The sequence below is a fragment of the Astatotilapia calliptera genome, chromosome 5 (genome assembly GCF_964374335.1).
Source record: "Astatotilapia calliptera chromosome 5, fAstCal68.1, whole genome shotgun sequence".
NCBI classification, from domain to species: Eukaryota; Metazoa; Chordata; class Actinopteri; order Cichliformes; family Cichlidae; genus Astatotilapia; species Astatotilapia calliptera.
Window position 1 is genome coordinate 2,313,633 of NC_137426.1, and position 18,667 is coordinate 2,332,299.

Genomic DNA, 18,667 nt, shown 5'->3' on the forward strand with positions numbered 1-18,667 from the left:
CACTTCCAGCTGAGACACGGGAAAAACTGAAAGTGATGGAGGGGCAACTCAAACATTACCTCAGCTGTTGTGTCCACAAAGAACATGAGACTGTTTTTAAAGTCTTAATGTGTCCCACTGATGTTTCCACTCTGTTTATTGGCTCTAACTACAAAGCAAGTTTGACGGAGAGGTAATCGGGTTTCCTTGTCAAAGACTTTTTACAGATTTAAAGAATAATTATGGTTTATGTCAGCCTGCTGTACCATCCTTGAATGTGACTTTGGTGGGAAATGTTGCATCATTGCAGTATTCCTGGAAGGAAAATCCTATTTTCTGTGGGATGGAAAGCAAACATTTAAAATTATGTGTCCAATTTATTTTAGCACAGCCAAAGGACTTATAAGCTCATGCTATTGTGAGACATTTGTTAGTCCATCCATGCACAGACCTTTTGGAGGATTGGTCAAAGCTTACACACAATGATAATAGGTCTTCACTGGAAATGCACTCAAGGTCAACGTCACATTTGTCATTGTCAGTAGATTTAATTCTTACAAAGCTTGTTATCCCCCAGTGTACAGTTACTTTACTCTTTGTGGAATTATAATTAAAATGTTTGTTTATGAGCAGCACTTTGGCGACAGTGGGAAGGAAAAACTCCCTTTTAACAGGAAGAAACCTCCAGCAGAACCAGGCTCAGGGAGGGGCGGGGCCATCTGTTTTTACTTTTTGTGACTTTGTAATACATATATGTGTGTGTGTGTGTGTGTGTGTGTGCGTGTGTGCGCGCGCGCGCGCGCGCATTTGATTGTTTTTTGTTACCTTATTAAGATTGGGGGGTGGGGATGCTTGAGCATAGCGCTTTAAGTGTACTTTCTTTTGAATGGTATTTTTGCAGTGCAGTATTCCTGCTTAACTTCAGTGAAGGCTCCAAGTTCCTCTTCCAGCAATGGAAGATTCAACTTTAATCGGAGCGGGTTAAAAGCGGACCTTTTCTTCGCTTTGTATATTTCTACCCGGACACTATTCAGTGCCGGACAGATTCCGTTGACATTGCTGCTGTTACCAAACCAGAAGGTTTCCGTGCAGGGAGCCTCCGTGACTCTGCAGCCCGCTTCTCGGCTCTAACAGCGGGTCTTCGTGCAGCCATGTATCGGCGGCCGCTGCAGTTCGCCGCCAGAAGCTTCGCTCATGTGTCCGCCTGCAGGGCCGCCTCCGCCGGGGGCAAGGTAAGAAACGCCCCGCTGGCGTTAGCTTAGCCGGCTAACAGGTGAAGAAGTTGAGGCTGATGTTCGAGGTGACAGCTGGGTGAACACACAGCGACAGGTGACCGAGTGAGCGCTCATCTGTCTCCGTGTGTGTTTGAGTTTCACACAGACTCACACGGACAGCCTGCGAGCTCCATTAGCAGGATTAATCTCAGGGCTCAGATTAATGGAGGCGAACTCGACCAAAGACTCGCAGTAACAGCTCTAAAGTGCGCTCCCAGTTTAAAGGCTTTCTTTACACCGAGCACAGAAACTCTACATCACACGTTCAATCCGAGGCTTCTGTCATATGTGAATAATAACGTGTTTGTCACCCGAGATAATGAAATTACTCTGTAGAAGACCAGAGTCATCAGTCACGTGTTCGAGCTTCGCTTTGGTCCAAATGTTTTAATGGGTCACTGAACCATAGACTGTATTTAAATGATGGACGTGTCAGCTGTTTGTGTTGTTAAAACCTCTGTGTTATCCTGTTGGCATGATGATGATGATGATGATGATGATGATGATGTTTACAGGAGGTAGAAGTGAACGAAGGTTGAGGTGCAACAAATAGACCAGTATAGACCGTCCAATGGTTTACTGTCAAAAACTGGACCAGAGACAAATATGACAAATAATGTGGCACAGCCGCCGTATTATTTATCCGATAACTGCATAAAAAGGACACAAACATGGTCCAGAAGTTCAGTTCAGGGACTTGTCACCTAGTCAGCTGATCCAAGTGTCAGAAAATAATCAGCTGAGCACAGTGGACTCGGTTACACTTCGGAGAGGTGCTGTTGTGTGTCAGGCCTGTGCACCAAGGTGCCGCCGCACTATAATAAAGTGAGGGTAACGGACTACTTTTAGTGCCGACTAGCACGAGCAGCAACATTTAAAGTTGAAGCAGCACACATCCACAGCTGGGATAAAGTCGCCTAACTCGAGTATGAAATTGGATTAGGGAAAGGATTTTTGTATCCAGCTGTAAACATGTTTTTTTTCCTGCTGTAAAGTTGGACATTTTAATATCAGTCTGAGGGTCCAGGGTGTCCAATGCACGCGGGCTCTTTTAATACATGCAGGATGTTTGGGCTTCGTCTTGCTGAAGTAAGCGGTGCTTTACCTGGAAAAAGACTGGAGCGCAGAAAATATTATTCTGAAGTCTGTAATACTGTTTAGCATAAATGGTGCCTTCACAGACAAACAGTCCATCGGTCCGTCACAGGAGCTGGTTTTTGAGCTGTGCAGGGTCACGTTTAGGTTATTGATTATTCAGCTCACAGGAAAGGTGACCCCCCCTCATGTCTGATCATCTTAAATGAACTCTGGGCTCAGAGGAGGTGGCCCACTTTCTCAGTCTTGTGTGCATTTCTTTCTGAGTGTGGTGAAGTTTTATTTTGGCACCGCTTTGAAATCTCGAGGTGTTTGTCTTCTGCCACAGGCCTGGCTGATTCAGTCTGTGACAGAGGCTTTAAGCTGTGCTCTTTGCACATGTGCAGTGCAGCAGCTGTTTCAATAACCACCATTTAAAGCAACAACCAGATAATGACCTAAAGGTTCTTTAGGTACTAAATGTTTTTTGAGAATTGAACTAAAGCTTTGCCAGCAGTTGTGCTGATGCAGATGTTGAGGTTTAATATTTGTTGTTGTTCCCTCAGTGTCTCTTTGAGACAGTATATGGGAGTTTAGGCCATCAGCTCATAGCAGCGGTCTCTTCATTCTCTTTGAGCTTTAGTCCATTTTGAAAGGTTTTAAATTTACATCATGTTTTTACAAATCTGAATGAACTTAATCAGATCAGTTAATCAGATTATTGTTGCAGGTCTTTCTACTCAGTGACGTTGGGTGGTGCAGAGACTTAACAGTTTATAAATGTTGACTCAGAGAAAGCCTGTCCAGCAGTCAGAGGGTTAATGAAGGATGTTTCATGCAGTTCAAACAAAAAATGCTAAAGGGTCACGAAAACTGGCTAAACCTGAGAACAACACTGAGCTGTGACGTGAAGATCACTGCTGTTAGTGGGAGACGAGCAGGTGTTTGAGCCGTCTTTAAAAACAAGTCAACAAATAAAACAGTCGATCGTTTGTGTTCAGCCTGACTTAACTTCTCTCTCCTTGCAGGGGTTGGATCAGGAAGCCTGTTTCAGAGCGCTGGCCGCCTGTCAGCAGGCGGGCGTCTCCTCTCCATTAGTAACGCCGTGCCGGACGCTGCATGTCGCCACACAGGTAACATCTCACGCAAGCACATGAACAAATAACCCTCATTGTTTAACCCACAGATGGACTGCTTCAAAACAGCTGTGCAGCAGCTCTTTTGTCCCAGTGGGGGGGGCCACCGATATGCCAAACATATATACTCTTTGCTGATAAATAACACTTTTCTTTTCACTCGGTCGATTCCATCTCCGTCATCTCGGAGGCATTTTGTGAAGCCAGTTGTTCTGCACTCGGGACCTCCTCATTTTCTGCTTAAATGAAAACAAATAAACTGTAATTCCTCTTTTAAAGGGTTGATTATTCAGCCTGTAGTTTTTCACACCTGCTTGGATTTCAGGATGAATTTAATGAATTCTGAGTTCAGTCGTGTCGTATTCGTGCCTTTAAAGCACTTCCTGCCTGCTCCGTGTGTTCGAGGCTTCAACTGGTTTTGTTGTTTTTAATGAAGCTTGAAAACTGGGAGAAAACTTCGGCACATCTGCGCGTCCTGATGAAGGTTAGCGGGGTCGTGGTGGCTGTAATAAAACTGTCAAAGCACGAAGACGGCGTGCAGCTCGGAGTAGGTCAGCGTATTAATTTAGTGAGCGGTAAAGGTCGCGGCGCACAGGTGCGTCGTCACGTGCTGATTAAACCAGGGTCACGCAGCACACGTTTGACATCCCACCTGCTGAAGGAGCAGTTTCTGTTTTCGCTGTCGTTTTTTTCACCGCTCCGCTTTTTCTTTTTGTCCTTCAGCTCCGTAACGTGAAGGAGACGCATCAGCACACGGACGAGGAGGTCGGCGCCTTCACAAAGCTCATCGAGGCGATGGGCTTCACGGGACCGCTCAAATACAATAAATGGGTGAGTGCAGAAGAGACGGGTGAGACGTGGGCTGAAAACGAGCAGGTGATGGTGATTTGGCTTCATTTGATGTGTGAAATCAACACGAGCACTTAGTGTCATGTTAAATGTGTTTAATGTGCCTCCCAGGCCGCCTGTTACCTGCTGACGTGTCCGTTCTGCACTCAAACAACCTTTCATTCAAAAGCAACACGCTTACGTCCTTTAAACGCACCTTCTGATGAATGTGTGCCACCCTGATTGGTCGACAGGTAACAAAAACTAACCGGTGTGTCGGGTCAGACGTTTCTACCTGTACTGTCAGGGCAGCGTTTCCCCTCCTGCTCTCTGTGGTTGAATAAAACCAAACTGCACTTGGACACAACAGAGTAATAAAACATTTGTTATGGAAGATGCAGAAGGCCAAAAATACAAATAACGTCACTGCAGTGGGAGTGATATTCACCAGAGGTGTGTGTGTGCACGCGTGTGTAGCTTTCATTCATGGCGTCACACTCTTGTAGTCGGTATGTTTTCCAGGAATGCGCAGGTCACTAAAGGAATAAACAGTTGGAGCTGTGGCAGGCTTCAGTGATGTGGGAGGTTTTGGCTAAAGGCGGGAAGGTTGCGTGCGTGCCGAGGAATGTCAGGCGAGCAGAGAGCTGGGCCGCCCGCCGGACCGGCAGCGTTTGGCTCGCTGGCACACCTCCGAACTCGTGTCCTGCTCCTGCGCGTGTTTACTCTACAGATAAAACCGCCGTCAGAGACGCACAGATCAGCCTTAAATCCCAGAACAATCCCACAGAAATGCTCGCTGTTGTTAAATGAAGCTCATCGGGCGAGTCGCCCTTCCAGCTGAAAGTTGCTGAACCAGGCAAACTCATTTGGATAAGTTTGCCTGTTTGATGTCATTTTGTACCCCCCCCCCCCCCCCCCCCCGGTTTCCATTGACAAATGTTGGTAATGGAAGTGTAGTGGTGCATTTACACTAGGCAGGAAGTGTAATTACTCCCACACAGTCCAGTCGCTTCGCCCCAACAGCCAGCAGGACGCGGAGGAGTAAAGAAAAGCTGGAATGAGTGTCTGCACTGTGGCCGCTGGGGTGTAAAGGCTGATTGGCTGTTACTCGGGCAGCGTGGCCCCCTGACAGCTTCAACAGGAAGCCAGCGTGTTGTCTCTGCGCCATCGCAGGAGGGTCGCCTGCCGAGGCCTTTCCTATGAGTGATGTTTGCCACAACGCAGCAGAGCTCTGAAGTTGGTGTTTTCCTTCACTTACACCATGTTCAGCTGCCCTCAAACGCCATCACTAAGCCCCTCCTCCATTTCTGAATGTCAGTGACATCACGAGAATCAGCTGATTGAAATACTTCGCCTCATGACTCCCCTTTCATGTTTGGTGAGAGCAACTCGTAGCTGTGAGTGCGATGTTGTGGTTGCAGAGTGACGACGTCAGACGTGATGTTTTTGTTTCCACAGAAAATCAAGATTGCTGCTCTGCGGATGTACACGTGCTGCGTGGAGAGAATCAACTACGACGAGTTCTTCGACAGTGAGTTTACCACGCTCGGCTCCCTGGGCCGCCGTTCATGTTGTTCCCACTTTGCCTCGGACATGCTTATTGGTGACGGGCTTGTGTTTGCTGATATTTATCCCAAAAAAACCTGAAGAACAACTTTTCTCAGTAACATAAAAACACAAACGCAGAACAAACCGAAGAGCTCAGATATAAATCTCACGAAGCTTAAAACGAACGCTGATATGACTCCCAGCTGTGAAGGATTCAACTCTGAGCTGTGGATTTGTCCTCCGTTCTGTGGTATCGTCACCTTCCCGCTCAGGCGTGGACGGTAAATGTGTCGCTTTGTGTTTTGGAGACGTTCAAACCTTCAGCTCTGCCGCTTATTCCCCTTAAACTCTCAGATATGAGTGTTTTAAAAAGAAAAGCACATCTTATGTTAGTGCTGTGCGATATGACCAAAATCTCATTTGTCGTCCCGACAGCCATATTTATCACAAAAATGTTACATTTTCTGTAAATTCTGTGAATCGCGATGCGTGAAACGATACATTTGTAGACATAAGTTGTAACGGCCGCCATTTTTCTTTGTGAGTATTTATCCCACGACGTGCTGCGGGGAAAAGCCCGTGCTAACGTTTGAGTCTGAGGTTTATTTGGAGCACCTGGCAGCTCTTCGTTGCTCCTCATCAGTAAACTCTCTCCACACTCTGTCACGTGACTCGTGCGTCGGTGGCAGCAGAGGTTTGTCGTGTTTGAGTCTGAGGTGTTGGTGTGAGACTTCTCATAACCAAACCATGTCCACGCTACAGTGTCAGCCCCTCGTTTTGATTGGTCCTTCTGTTTGTCGTCATTTATTTTGGAAAATCTCAAAAAGATCTTCAGCTTTATTGTGAAAGATTTATGTGGGAAATAAACAAGCGGACGGCAGAGCCACATGCTGGGTTTACTTTTGTTGTTGCTAACGACAACGTGTAAAAACAGTCACTTGTCTGTCCGCAGTGTGTTTATATAAGAGAGAGAACATTAACCAATGAATACAGCTGCTACAGTGACCATCAAAACCATGAACAATGTTCCCGCAAACAGTTTTTGCGACACCTCGAAACAATGATGGTGTGTAAAATGAAACGATAGACGTTTTCATATCGTCGTCCGATATACGTGGTGACGTCAAACAGCCCTACTGTATGCTGATGTAGTTGCAGAGTCTGACGCAGGTGCGGCGTGCAGAGAATCCTAATGAATCCTAATGTGTGTGTTTCAGAGTGCACCCTCCCTGACACTCTCAACTCCTGGTTCCTGGTTGCACAGCTGCACGTATGGTGAGTCGCACAAACGCATCCTCTCAGCTATTATTATTAGGTACACCTGTACAGCTGGATTTATCCAATCAGCCAATCAGATGGTTTGTTTGCTGCTCTGAGGAATCTGTGTGCTGATTGGCGTAAGCAGCAAAGGGAGCCGTGGTCCGTGTCGACCGCGCTGTCTGTGCGGTTGCTGCTCTTCCGTGCATTTATTAGCCCAGTCGTGTGTCATGTGATGTATTTTTGCTTTGACAGTTATCTTCCTTCACATGTTGTGTAACATTAAACGTCCTCTGTAGCATGCAAAGAATCCAGTTCACAGTGAGAGAATGCATATAATATATAATTGTATTATTATTATTATTGATGTGTTTATGTGGTCTAAATGGAAGCGTCTGATAGTTTTTAATGATGTAATGATGTCGCTGTTGCTCCTGCTGTGGCTGGGACAGTGACGCTCTCCATACGATGAGCACACGGCTTCACTCGTCACAGCGATTTAAGGCTGTGCGCTCGTTTCAGTCTCCTTGTTGTGTTCTTGTGCTCTCAGGATGTGTTTGGTGCGGATGCGTCAGGAGGGCAGAGAGGGGAAGTACATGTGCCGTTACATCGTGCACTCCATGTGGGAGGATGTGGAGCAGAGGAGCAAAATCATGGGGGTACGTTATGTTTCTGATCTTGAAGGGAAAAAAAATTAAATTCAGAGGCATGAAAGCAGGTGAAACAGTCTCAGCTGAGAGTATTAAAGTCTCCACAAAGACACCAACACATGTAGAGACAACCGACCTCTACGTGTGCAGCAACGTCTGCATAACTTCTGCAACTAAACGAAAGCAACAGAAGCAATACCAACAAAGCAGCCACGGTAACCACAGCAACAGCTGCAACCAGACCCTCTGTCATATCGTGAAGTGCGCACACACACACACACACACACACACATGCAGGCTGGTGCACAGCGTGCATAATACACAGGCTGTAAATATCATGCGACTGTATTTCCACTTTTCAGCGTCACTGCTGGGAGAAAGATCTCAGCCTGTTGGAACTTTGTATGTTTGATGCCTGAAATCCTGATTTATTCTTGGTTTAAAACTAAAATGATCATGTAACAAAGGTTTTCTGTTACTCATTCATTCAGGTTATTTACTGAAGCTGAGTTTGCAAATTCAGATATTTTCCCAGCTGTTTAATTCCTGCCAGAGTTTTAGTGTGTAACAGAAGCTTTCACTCTAATTCTCCCTCAGCGACAAAAATCCCGTGTTGAAGCTTTTGCATCAACTCGGCTGATTGGCTGATAGGTTTGTGGTTACGGCCGCAGCAGAGGTTGCGCTGCTGTCAGAATCGGCCAGCTCTCCTGCTGGAACAGAATCTGGATCTTCAGGTTCCAGCAGGAATGCTTTGGCAGTGGTTCAGTCTCCTGCAGCACACGGTCAGTGTTTCACAGCTGTGAATGTCGATCAGCACGTACGAACTGCCTTCGCCACGAACAGGACTCGTGTTGCTGTGCAGTCTAACCCTGATTTGAGTCAGCTCCACTGAGCTGCTGCATCTGCTTCATAATGTCAGTAACCAGCTGTTCATGGAAATGTGGTGATTACAGACTGTTTTCAACTTAAGCATGAAAGTGAAAAGATGAGAAAACAAAGTAACAGAATAGACAAACGCACAACAGTCGTCTCCTGCTCAAAATGTGAACTTTGAATAATTGGGATTATTTACTCAAACTAAATTAAAATATTTTTGACTTTTTTCTGTTGAAAGCTGCAAAGAAATGCAGGAAACCCTGTTTTCTGAAAGAAAAGTCACATGATCAGAGCACACACAGATCTACCGCACGCTCTGAGGTAAATTAAAAGGTTTCTGTAATTTTGGGATTTGCAAACTTGGAAGTTTTCCGCCCACAAAGTAAACCACAAAGATTCAAAGTCAGCATTTCTTTTGTTTCCTTTGCTTTCCTGGAAATGCCCCGGACCACCGATACAACCCCAGCTCACTGGGAATGCTCAGTCCAGCTTATCCCAGCTGCATTTATCTGCAGATCCTGTAAGCTGCAGTAACTGTTGTCCTCACGGGGAGGACGAGGCTCGACTGTGTAGCACTGATTAGCTGACTTTGTCAAATAACCTCATATAAATAAATCTATTAAATATGGACTGAATGGAGCAAACACACTGACAAGCTGCTGCTGCTGGATGTGTGATCCAAATACTGCATCGGTGCATCTGGACCATTCATAGATCATCTTCCCAGTTAAAGGAGCAGCGTGAAGCTAAAGTGTTCATCATGGACAAACGACTGCAGGTCGGTTAGTCCTTCCTTCTGTCACGCCACTCCAGCTTTCACTGCACCCTCGAGCACTCCACCCATCCAGGTATTAAAGGTACTCTGAGCTGTCTTTGGGCACATAGTCTCAACTTATTTCAACCTGCAGACGCAGGTAAGCAACCTTCTGTTCAGGTGCCAAGTTCGGGGGATAAAAGTAGACCCACCCCTGCTCACCACCTTTCACTGAGGCCAGCTCCACAGTGGAACAGAGGCCAGCCCTGGGTTCGAGATGCTACACTGTTGAGGCAAGCCCGAGTCTGAACCCTAGCTGGGAACTCTCAGGCTGTTCCCCACCAGAGGGGTGCTGTTCCAAGAGCCACTTTTGGCAACCAGGGATTGGCCCGCAGGGGTGTCCGCCCCTTACCGTGGCCCAATCCACACAGCACCAGACCCCTACACCTCCTGCCACGGGTCAGGGAGCCGCAGGAGCGAACTGTCCAAAAGTCGTAGGTATTAAGTTACTGTTTTAGAAAGCAAAAGCTGGAAATGTTCATCATTTAGAAACTGGCGCTGGGCAAAGTTTGAGAACTGGCTTTCTGATTGTTTTTCTTTATTAAATGTAATTAACTTAATCGCTTTAGCTCCAGAATGAAACATGAAAACTTCAGCAGGGCAGACGTTTGGAACTGAAGAGCTGAGAACGAGCACACGCTGATGACTGATTATTTTACTGCATTAATACAGACTTGACAGCAGCAGTATTTTCCACAGCAGCTCAGGTTCCTCAGAAGTGCTTCTGTGACATTAAATCGCCACAAATCTACACAAACACGTCTCCAAGCTAAATGTCATTCTGTTACATAAATATTCATTATTTCAGCCACATTTCCCCTTCGAGCTGATGCAACAGTGCGTTCAGTTTTATCCGTGCCGTTGCATGCTACAAAGGATGCAGGTTTTGTTGATTTTAAAGTTTTACATCAGCGTAATTGTGCCAACAAATCCCCGGAGAGCGAGCCTGGCTGCGGCCGCCGTGTCCACAGAGTCGTTCCTCTATTTTCTGTCAGTGGAGCAGCTCCAGGAAGTGTCGCTCATTGACATAAATCTGGGCTCTGAGCACACGAAGCTTTCAGAAACACTTTGTCCTTCTATAATGCAGATTATTCTGGATTCGAGTCTCAAAGCTAACAGAGGGGAAAAACCCACTTTAATTACGGGTGTTTGCGTTTAAGAATTAAAGAGTTGTGACAAAGAATGTAAATGTAGGGCGGCAGGATATTAAACAGGGTCAAAACGCGTAAAAGCACAGCTCGAGCAGTCTGCTCTCACTCCTCAGAGCATCCTCGGTTCTTTCCTCACGTCGTAGTCCCAAAGTGAGACACGCCTGCCTCTGAGCCTCGTTTATGAATTGCACGTTTGTACCCCTCCACTTACTGTTAAGCCTGATATTTTTAGGTGCTTTAAAATTCTCCAAAATCAAACAGTTTGGTGCTGCTGAGAGTTAAAACGGTCCACAGTCTCAGCATCCTTCATAAAACGTCATCGTACCACAATACGCACAAACGCTACGTCAGACCTGAAAAAGAGGATTTATGAGTTTTTGGCTGAATTAGATGATCGACGCTGTTCTCAGTCAAAGTTCATGCTGAGGATTCTCAGTAGCAGAGACACTGTGGGAGGAATGCGACGTCAAAAGCCGACCAAACTTCGTCCAATAGAACGTCCGAGACGATCCATGCACAGCTCCAGGTTTCCACACCTGATCCATGTCCACACTGAACCCTCAGCTGGTCCCGATTCTTCACCGAGGCAGTGAAATATTTGGAGTCCAAGACCCCGTCAGCTCGTGGGCTGCAGTTACAGAGTTTTAGCTGATGGCTAACGCCCTGACGAAAAAGGTTGTGAATGCGATAACTTGAGTACAAGGCGGTGTGGGATTTTGAGATTGAGATCTTTACTGTATCTACCAGGAGGCTGCTGCCAGTATTTTAAACACTGAGCTGAAAGACGTGCAGCACAGGAACAGAGCTGATAAAACGCTGGAGAGGCGAGAGCGTCACAGTCTTTTGGGTTCGTGCCTTCAAATAGAAACAGAACTGCAGAAGGGCCAGAGCTTCATCCAGTGCAGGAAAACATTTTCTGCCTGATGCAGCTTTCTTTGTTGGAGCAGAAAAGTTTTCATCTTTAAGCGTGTGGTGTAAACACTCATAAAATCAGAGGGTTGCCGTTCAGGTGGGAGCAGGAGGGACTGGTCTTTGGAGATTTAGTTGACTCGTAGTGAAGGTGTGAATCCACACCCCATCACAGCCTCTTGGATTTGGCTGTAAAGCGAGCTCAGCGGCAGCCAAGCAGCAGCTTTCAGCGCTCTTCATATTAAGGAGCTCTTTAGTTTTGCTCCTTTTGCTTCGTGTGACAGAAAGAGGTCAGAGATGAGAAATTACAGTCTGGCTTGTGAGGTCACTCCTGCAGCGTGGGCACGCATGCATCGGTCTCGTACGCAGCAGGTGTTTTCACAGCTGCATACGTGACCTTTTGTCAGCATGTGTACGTAAACCTGCGTGTTCTGTATGTCAAGCGTGTCAGCACAGAGTTACAACAAAGTCCGGTTTCTTTTAAAGTTCAATAGTAAAGATGTTCAGAGGTCGAGTCTGACCTCACATTTCTCTTGTTCAGAGCTCACTTGTTTTGTGACCTTTAACCTTACGCTGAAGTCATTAACTTAAGTCATGGAAGTTTGCAGCTTCTTTATGTCCCAGCTGTACACGCAGAGCAGCTGTTTTCAGCTGGTTTCTCTCCTGTAGTCAGACTGAAAGGTGAAACGAGACGTTTACTGGCAGAAAAACGATCTGCTGATGTTTTGATAATCAAAGATTTGTTTCAGTGCTCGCCAGCAGATCTGTGGAAGCGCTCGGGGACGTTTCCTCTGTTTTGTGGGGCGATCGTGGCTCAAGAGTTGGGAGTTCGTCTTGTAATCGGAAGGTTGCCAATTCGAGCCCCGACAGTCTCGGTCGTTGTGTCCTTGGGCGAGACACTTCACCCGTTGCCTACTGGTGGTGGTCAGAGGGCCCGGTGGCGCCAGTGTCTGGCAGCCAGGGTGGCTGTGGCTACGATGTAGCTGCCATCACCAGTGTGTGAATGTGTGTGTAAATGGGTGGATGGCTGGATGTGTAAAGCGCTTTGGGGTCCTTAGGGACTAGTAAAGCGCTATATAAATACAGGCCATTTACCATTTTTATTTAGCAAGTTAAAGTTTTTAGTGAACCGTCCGTTCATGATGTCACATTTCAATCATTATCACGACCTGAGCCTGTTACAAACAGCAGATAACAGCAGTAACCTCAGTACAGCAGTCAGAGATACTGAGGAAGCCTCACTGTGCACAGCTGACTGTGACGTTACCCTCAGTGATATCCGAACAGTCCAAAAGCTTCGTTTGCACATTTATGCAACAGCAAAATACATTTTTCCATCTGAAGCATTAGTTAGCAGAAAAATTTGACTTATTTTCATTCTTATTAAGTCTTATTATTTGTTTGATGCTTGCTGAATAATCCATCTGATGATATTCCCGAACGTTCTTTTAGTCCGGACGTTGCGTTTGAGCTCCTGCTGTTGACTGACTGCAGGTTTCCCAGCCTCACAGCCAGTACAGCTGCATGACGTTAGCACCGTTCACTAGCGATGCGGCTGCAGCACTGTTTGATGGCCAAAGCTGTACGTGTATCAGATCAAGAGTGTTTATCGGACTGTAGAGTCATAAATATGAATAAATTGAATATCTTTAAAGGAACAGACGAAAGCAAGAAGCGAGTTAGATAAACATGCAGCCGTGAACATCGTGAAGTCTTTTTTTTCCTTGGATAATCATCTTTTTTTCTTCTTTTTTTTTTCTTGATTCCCTAAAACGCAAATTTCCTAATCAAGCTCTACATGAGCAGCTTATATTTACACAGCCAGCAGCAGTGATTGGAGCTGCTCTAAGGTTTCATAGTGGCTGAGGCAGAGCGCAGGAAAAACATCGCTCATTTTCTCCACGTTCATAATCACTGCTGCGCCTCCTCAGCGCCCGCACTCTCTACACTCCAGCCTGTGCAGCATTGGGAAATGTTCACCTTTGGATTCAGTGGCGACAAACCCAGCTGTGCGGCAGCAGGAAGGTTTTCTCACATTTACAGTGGGGCAAAAAAGTATTTAGTCAGCCACCGATTGTGCAAGTTCCCCCACCTAAAATGATGACAGAGGTCAGTAATTTGCACCAGAGGTACACTTCAACTGTGAGAGACAGAATGTGAAAAAAAAAATCCATGAATCCACATGGTAGGATTTGTAAAGAATTTATTGGTAAATCAGGGTGGAAAATAAGTATTTGGTCAATAACAAAAATACAACTCAATACTTTGTTATTGCCAACAAAGGTTATGTTACAGAGGTCAAACGTTTACTATAGGTCTTTACCAGGTTTGCACACACAGTAGCTGGTATTTTGGCCCATTCCTCCATGCAGATCTTCTCGAGAGCAGTGATGTTTTGGGGCTGTCGCCGAGCAACACGGACTTTCAACTCCCGCCACAGATTTTCTATGGGGTTGATGTCTGGAGACTGGCTAGGCCACTCCAGGACTTTCAAATGCTTCTTACGGAGCCACTCCTTTGTTGCCCGGGCGGTGTGTTTTGGATCATTGTCATGTTGGAAGACCCAGCCTCGTTTCATCTTCAAAGTTCTCACTGATGGAAGGAGGTTTTGGCTCAAAATCTCACGATACATGGCCCCATTCATTCTGTCCTTAACACGGATCAGTCGTCCTGTCCCCTTGGCAGAAAAACAGCCCCATAGCATGATGTTTCCACCCCCATGCTTCACAGTAGGTATGGTGTTCTTGGGATGCAACTCAGTATTCTTCTTCCTCCAAACACGACGAGTTGAGTTTATACCAAAAAGTTCTACTTTGGTTTCATCTGACCACATGACATTCTCCCAATCCTCTGCTGTATCATCCATGTGCTCTCTGGCAAACTTCAGACGGGCCTGGACATGCACTGGCTTCAGCAGCGGAACACGTCTGGCACTGCGGGATTTGATTCCCTGCCGTTGTAGTGTGTTACTGATGGTGACCTTTGTTACTTTGGTCCCAGCTCTCTGCAGGTCATTCACCAGGTCCCCCCGTGTGGTTCTGGGATCTTTGCTCACCGTTCTCATGATCATTTTGACCCCACGGGATGAGATCTTGCGTGGAGCCCCAGATGGAGGGAGATTATCAGTGGTCTTGTATGTCTTCCATTTTCTGATGATTGCTCCCACAGTTGATTTTTTCACACCAAGCTGCTTGCCTATTGTAGATTCACTCTTCCCAGTCTGGTGCAGGTCTACAATACTTTTCCTGGTGTCCTTCGAAAGCTCTTTGGTCTTGGCCATGGCGGAGTTTGGAGTCTGACTGTTTGAGGCTGTGGACAGGTGTCTTTTATACAGATGATGAGTTCAAACAGGTGCCATTCATACAGGTAACGAGTGGGGGACAGAAAAGCTTCTTACAGAAGACGTTACAGGTCTGTGAGAGCCAGAGATTTTCCTTGTTTGAGGCGACCAAATACTTATTTTCCACCCTGATTTACGAATAAATTCTTTACAAATCCTACCATGTGAATTCATGGATTTTTTTTTCACATTCTGTCTCTCACAGTTGAAGTGTACCTCTGGTGCAAATTACTGACCTCTGTCATCATTTTAGGTGGGGAACTTGCACAATCGGTGGCTGACTAAATACTTTTTTGCCCCACTGTAAATGTCAGAAAACCTTCCATTTTTGCTGTGTGCACGACAGTGTTGGTGCAAACCTTCGCACAGACCCTACAGTATGATCCATGTGATTCACCTGCGGCCCGAGAGCTTCAGTCGTCCAGTAGAACAAATGAACAGCACAGGGAGCGTTTTTTGATTTTACTGGTCAATGTGTGGATTTTTAAAATTTATTTATTTATTTTTCTATTAAAAATGGTGAAAAGTATCATGTGTATATGAATAGAAAAAGAATTGGGAATCAGAATGTTTTGCAGTTTTTACTTGGTAATCAAAACTTCTTTGATCAATCAAATGATGAACCTGTACTTTATTTAACTTCTTTTTTTTTTTTTTATTTCAATATTGACATCTCCAAAATTATTGGAAGTGTTTGGACAAACCTGGGACTGGACATTCAGCGTCCCCATAGAGTTAACCTGACAGCAGCCATATTATTGGTCAGAAAATGTCATTAAAAATGCACCAAAAGGCTCTGACAGCACAAACAGAGCAGACAGCTAGCAGCTACAGCCGCCTGTGTCGCCATCCACCTGTCAGTCAAAAAGAGGCCACGCCCCCTAATATTCAAACTTTTAAGCTTTATTGCAATTTAACCCCCTCTGCAGCTATGAAGGAAGAATTCTCCACAGAGACCAAACAGTTTGTGTGTCAGACTCTAAACATGTTTATTTCTGCTGTAAAGTTTTAACATGGGAGTCCATGGCACTGACTCCCTGCTGGAGCCTCTGCTGGACGTTAGAGGAACTGCAGGTTTCTGCACTTCAGCCTTGGCTTCACTTTTCCAGCCCAGACGTTTCTGCCTGGCACGAATGTACAAATCTTGTATTCTCGATCTCTGCTGTGCTTCACTCTGATTTGTCTTCCTCTGTTTAATGATGCAGATTGATGCCATCCACAGAAAGGAAGCGATGAAAGCGATGACCGAAACCTTCTATGCAGCGATATTTGGATACGACGAGGTAAGACAAAGAATTTTAAACTTGCTGTTTTACGGCCGACATTCAAACTCTGCTCAAAGGCGACTGGAAATCTGTTTCGAATGACCTTTGAGAGTTCATCTTAGATGCACTGCAGACTCACTCAATTTTAACTCCGGTCCAAAGTCTGGATCCTGATTGGATCACACAGCTGGGACATGTCAGCAAACAACAACTGCAGATATCAGGTTAGAAGAAACTTCATGCATGTGAACACGTGTGTTGGTACCTGCAGGGAATCCTGTCCGATGACTGTGTGCTGGCGGCGGCTCTGTGGAGAAACCTGTTCAACCGTCAGTGTGAAGACCCCGGACAGCTCGAGCTCATGGTGGAGTACGTCCGCAAACAGGTGAGCTTTAGTCTTTCTAACACGTGCACTTTGTTGCGTTTGAATTGTGATGTCCTGATAAGACCTCGGCACATGCTTCGGGCCCACGTTCTCCGGGCTTGACTCCATCTGTTTTCTTAACCACAGGAATCCAGAGTCTTCTGCTGATGAGCAAATTGGGTTTAACACTGGTTTATGTGCACGTCTCCATGCAGAGAGCTCTCCCACAGTGAGCTGCTCGCGGTCCGACAGAATTAGTTGGTTTTCCATGTCTGCACTGAGAGCTCGGGGCTTATTAGGATAGTTCTTCAGCAGCGCTAAAGAAGCAAAGCTGATTATTTACCGTCCATCTACGTCATTACCCTGAGCGATGGGCGTGAGCTCTGGGTAATGACCCAAAACACGAGTTCGCGGTAATAAGCGGTTAAACTGAGTTTTCTTGGAAAGGTGGTGAGGCTCAGCGTTATACAGCGGGTGAGGAGTCTCATCATTCAGGAAGGACTCGGGATGTCTCTTCCTGGGTGAAGATGTCCTACCTGGAGGCTCCCGGGGTAGAAATGAGACTCTCTCAGCTGGTCTGGGAACAGCTCGGTGTTCCCCGGATGAACTGGAGGAGGGGGGGAAGGGTGAGGGAGGTCTGGGCCTCTCTGCTTAGGCTGCAGCCCTAAGACTCAACTCCAGGGAAGCAGCAGAGGATTGATGGACGTGCGAGTAGTTCAAAATGTTGATGGAACCTGGAAATTGTACCTGATGTGTTTCCTTAGAAATCCGTGAGATTTATTCACAGAGTTTATGACGCAGTAACGTTTGCAGAAAGGAAAACAGTCGATGTTGATCCATCAGCTGTGAGGGTAAATGTGGACGTGCTGCTGTGTGCAGATGCAGTACATCGACGCGCTGGACGGGGACGACCTGCTGCTCACAGGAGAGGTGAAGTGGCGCCCCCTGGTGGAGGAGAACGCACAGAGCATCCTGAAGGTGGTCAAACCCACGTACAACGATGCCGGACTGTGACAGACACTTGTTGCACTTCAGTTTCCTTTCATCCTTTCCTGGGTTATGTTTTCTCCTCCCCTTCTTTTCCTCATAACTCCTCCTCTCCTCTGTTATGAGATTTTAATTTGACATCAGGTCTGTTGTTGTAGCTTTTTTTTTTTCTTCTTCTTTTTTCCTCTTGTGTTCAGAGCACTTATTCTCCCAATGATGTGTCCACCAGAGGTCTGATTCTGGAGGGTCGGTGTATATATGTAGATTAGACGGTCAGGGATGAGGATTGTGGGCCGCGTCGCACGTACAGCCGTCGTCCTCCATCTTTGTCCTGTTGGGTTTGAGAGTGTCTGCTGCTTCCTGTCTGTGAAAACACACATATTTATATTTTCTCAGTTTTATAAGTACCGCCACGCTGTATTTATAAAGTATTTTGTACCTTCGAGCTTGCTCTTCTCCTGCAGAGGTGTCGTCTGAGACTTCTGTTACTGCTCCTTCACTGTGTTTAAATAAAGTTTTGCTCTGTGAGGTTAAAACGATCCTTGTAGATTGTCAGTGAGGTGTCCATAATGCTCTCACACCGCAACAGGAAGCTGAACCCTCAAAGACACGACGTCATTCTTGTTTTTAAAAAGTGAATAAATAAAGTTTTCTCTGAACGGCGTCTGCTCCTGACTCCTTTTCTGTGCTCAGTTTTCTCAGGTTAAATGCAAACTTGACTTGTGGTTTATTTATCTACTGCTAATACCAGGTGAACGTGGTAACAAATGGCTGCAGCAGAGGAAGAAGAATTTTAATTAAAGGAGGGTGAAAAAAGATCTTTGACCTTATAAATATAAAAAAAACTTGAATTTTCTTTTATTTGTATGGCATCATTTATATGGATTACAATAACAGCTGCCTCAATAAAATGACCCCCTATGACCAAGATTTTTGGCAACAGTGGGAAGGAAAAACTTAACAGGAAGAAAGATCCAGCAGAACCAGGTTTGGGGAGGGGCGGGGCCATCTGGCACGACATGTGCTGTGGAAGAGAGCCAGAGATTAATAATCATAATCAATACTCATAGTTAAATGGTTGGAGGTCAGAAATAATCCAGTAAAAATGTTAAAAAGTTTTGTCTCCTTCCTTCACACAGACGTCACTCAGCTGTGACGGACCAATAAGCGCCCTCTGGTCGAGGCTCGAGCTCAATGATGATGTCAGATTGTCGT

At 45.9% G+C, this 18,667-nt stretch overlaps 1 protein-coding gene across 1 annotated transcript; it reads left to right on the top strand.

Moving 5' to 3' along the window:
• The first annotated feature begins 802 nt into the window (after nucleotides 1–802).
• Nucleotides 803–18,115, top strand: uqcc1 (ubiquinol-cytochrome c reductase complex assembly factor 1). The gene is made up of 9 exons (XM_026166549.2): nucleotides 803–1,211; nucleotides 3,356–3,460; nucleotides 4,187–4,294; nucleotides 5,750–5,822; nucleotides 7,057–7,114; nucleotides 7,647–7,755; nucleotides 16,042–16,119; nucleotides 16,373–16,486; nucleotides 17,345–18,115. The coding sequence occupies exons 1-9, from the start codon at nucleotides 1,131–1,133 to the stop codon at nucleotides 17,477–17,479; spliced, it is 861 nt and encodes a 286-aa protein (XP_026022334.1). The 5' UTR covers nucleotides 803–1,130; the 3' UTR covers nucleotides 17,480–18,115.
• Nucleotides 18,116–18,667: the final 552 nt, after the last annotated feature.

What these genes read in the sequence shown, in the direction of transcription:
- uqcc1 (XM_026166549.2), top strand. Translation starts at nt 1,131, where the DNA reads ATGTATCGGCGGCCGCTGCAGTTCGCCGCCAGAAGCTTCGCTCATGTG. An exon ending in GTTGCACAGCTGCACGTATG is followed by an intron (nt 7,115 to 7,646) that starts GTGAGTCGCACA and finishes TTGTGCTCTCAG; the next exon opens with GATGTGTTTGGTGCGGATGC. An exon ending in CGATATTTGGATACGACGAG is followed by an intron (nt 16,120 to 16,372) that starts GTAAGACAAAGA and finishes TGGTACCTGCAG; the next exon opens with GGAATCCTGTCCGATGACTG.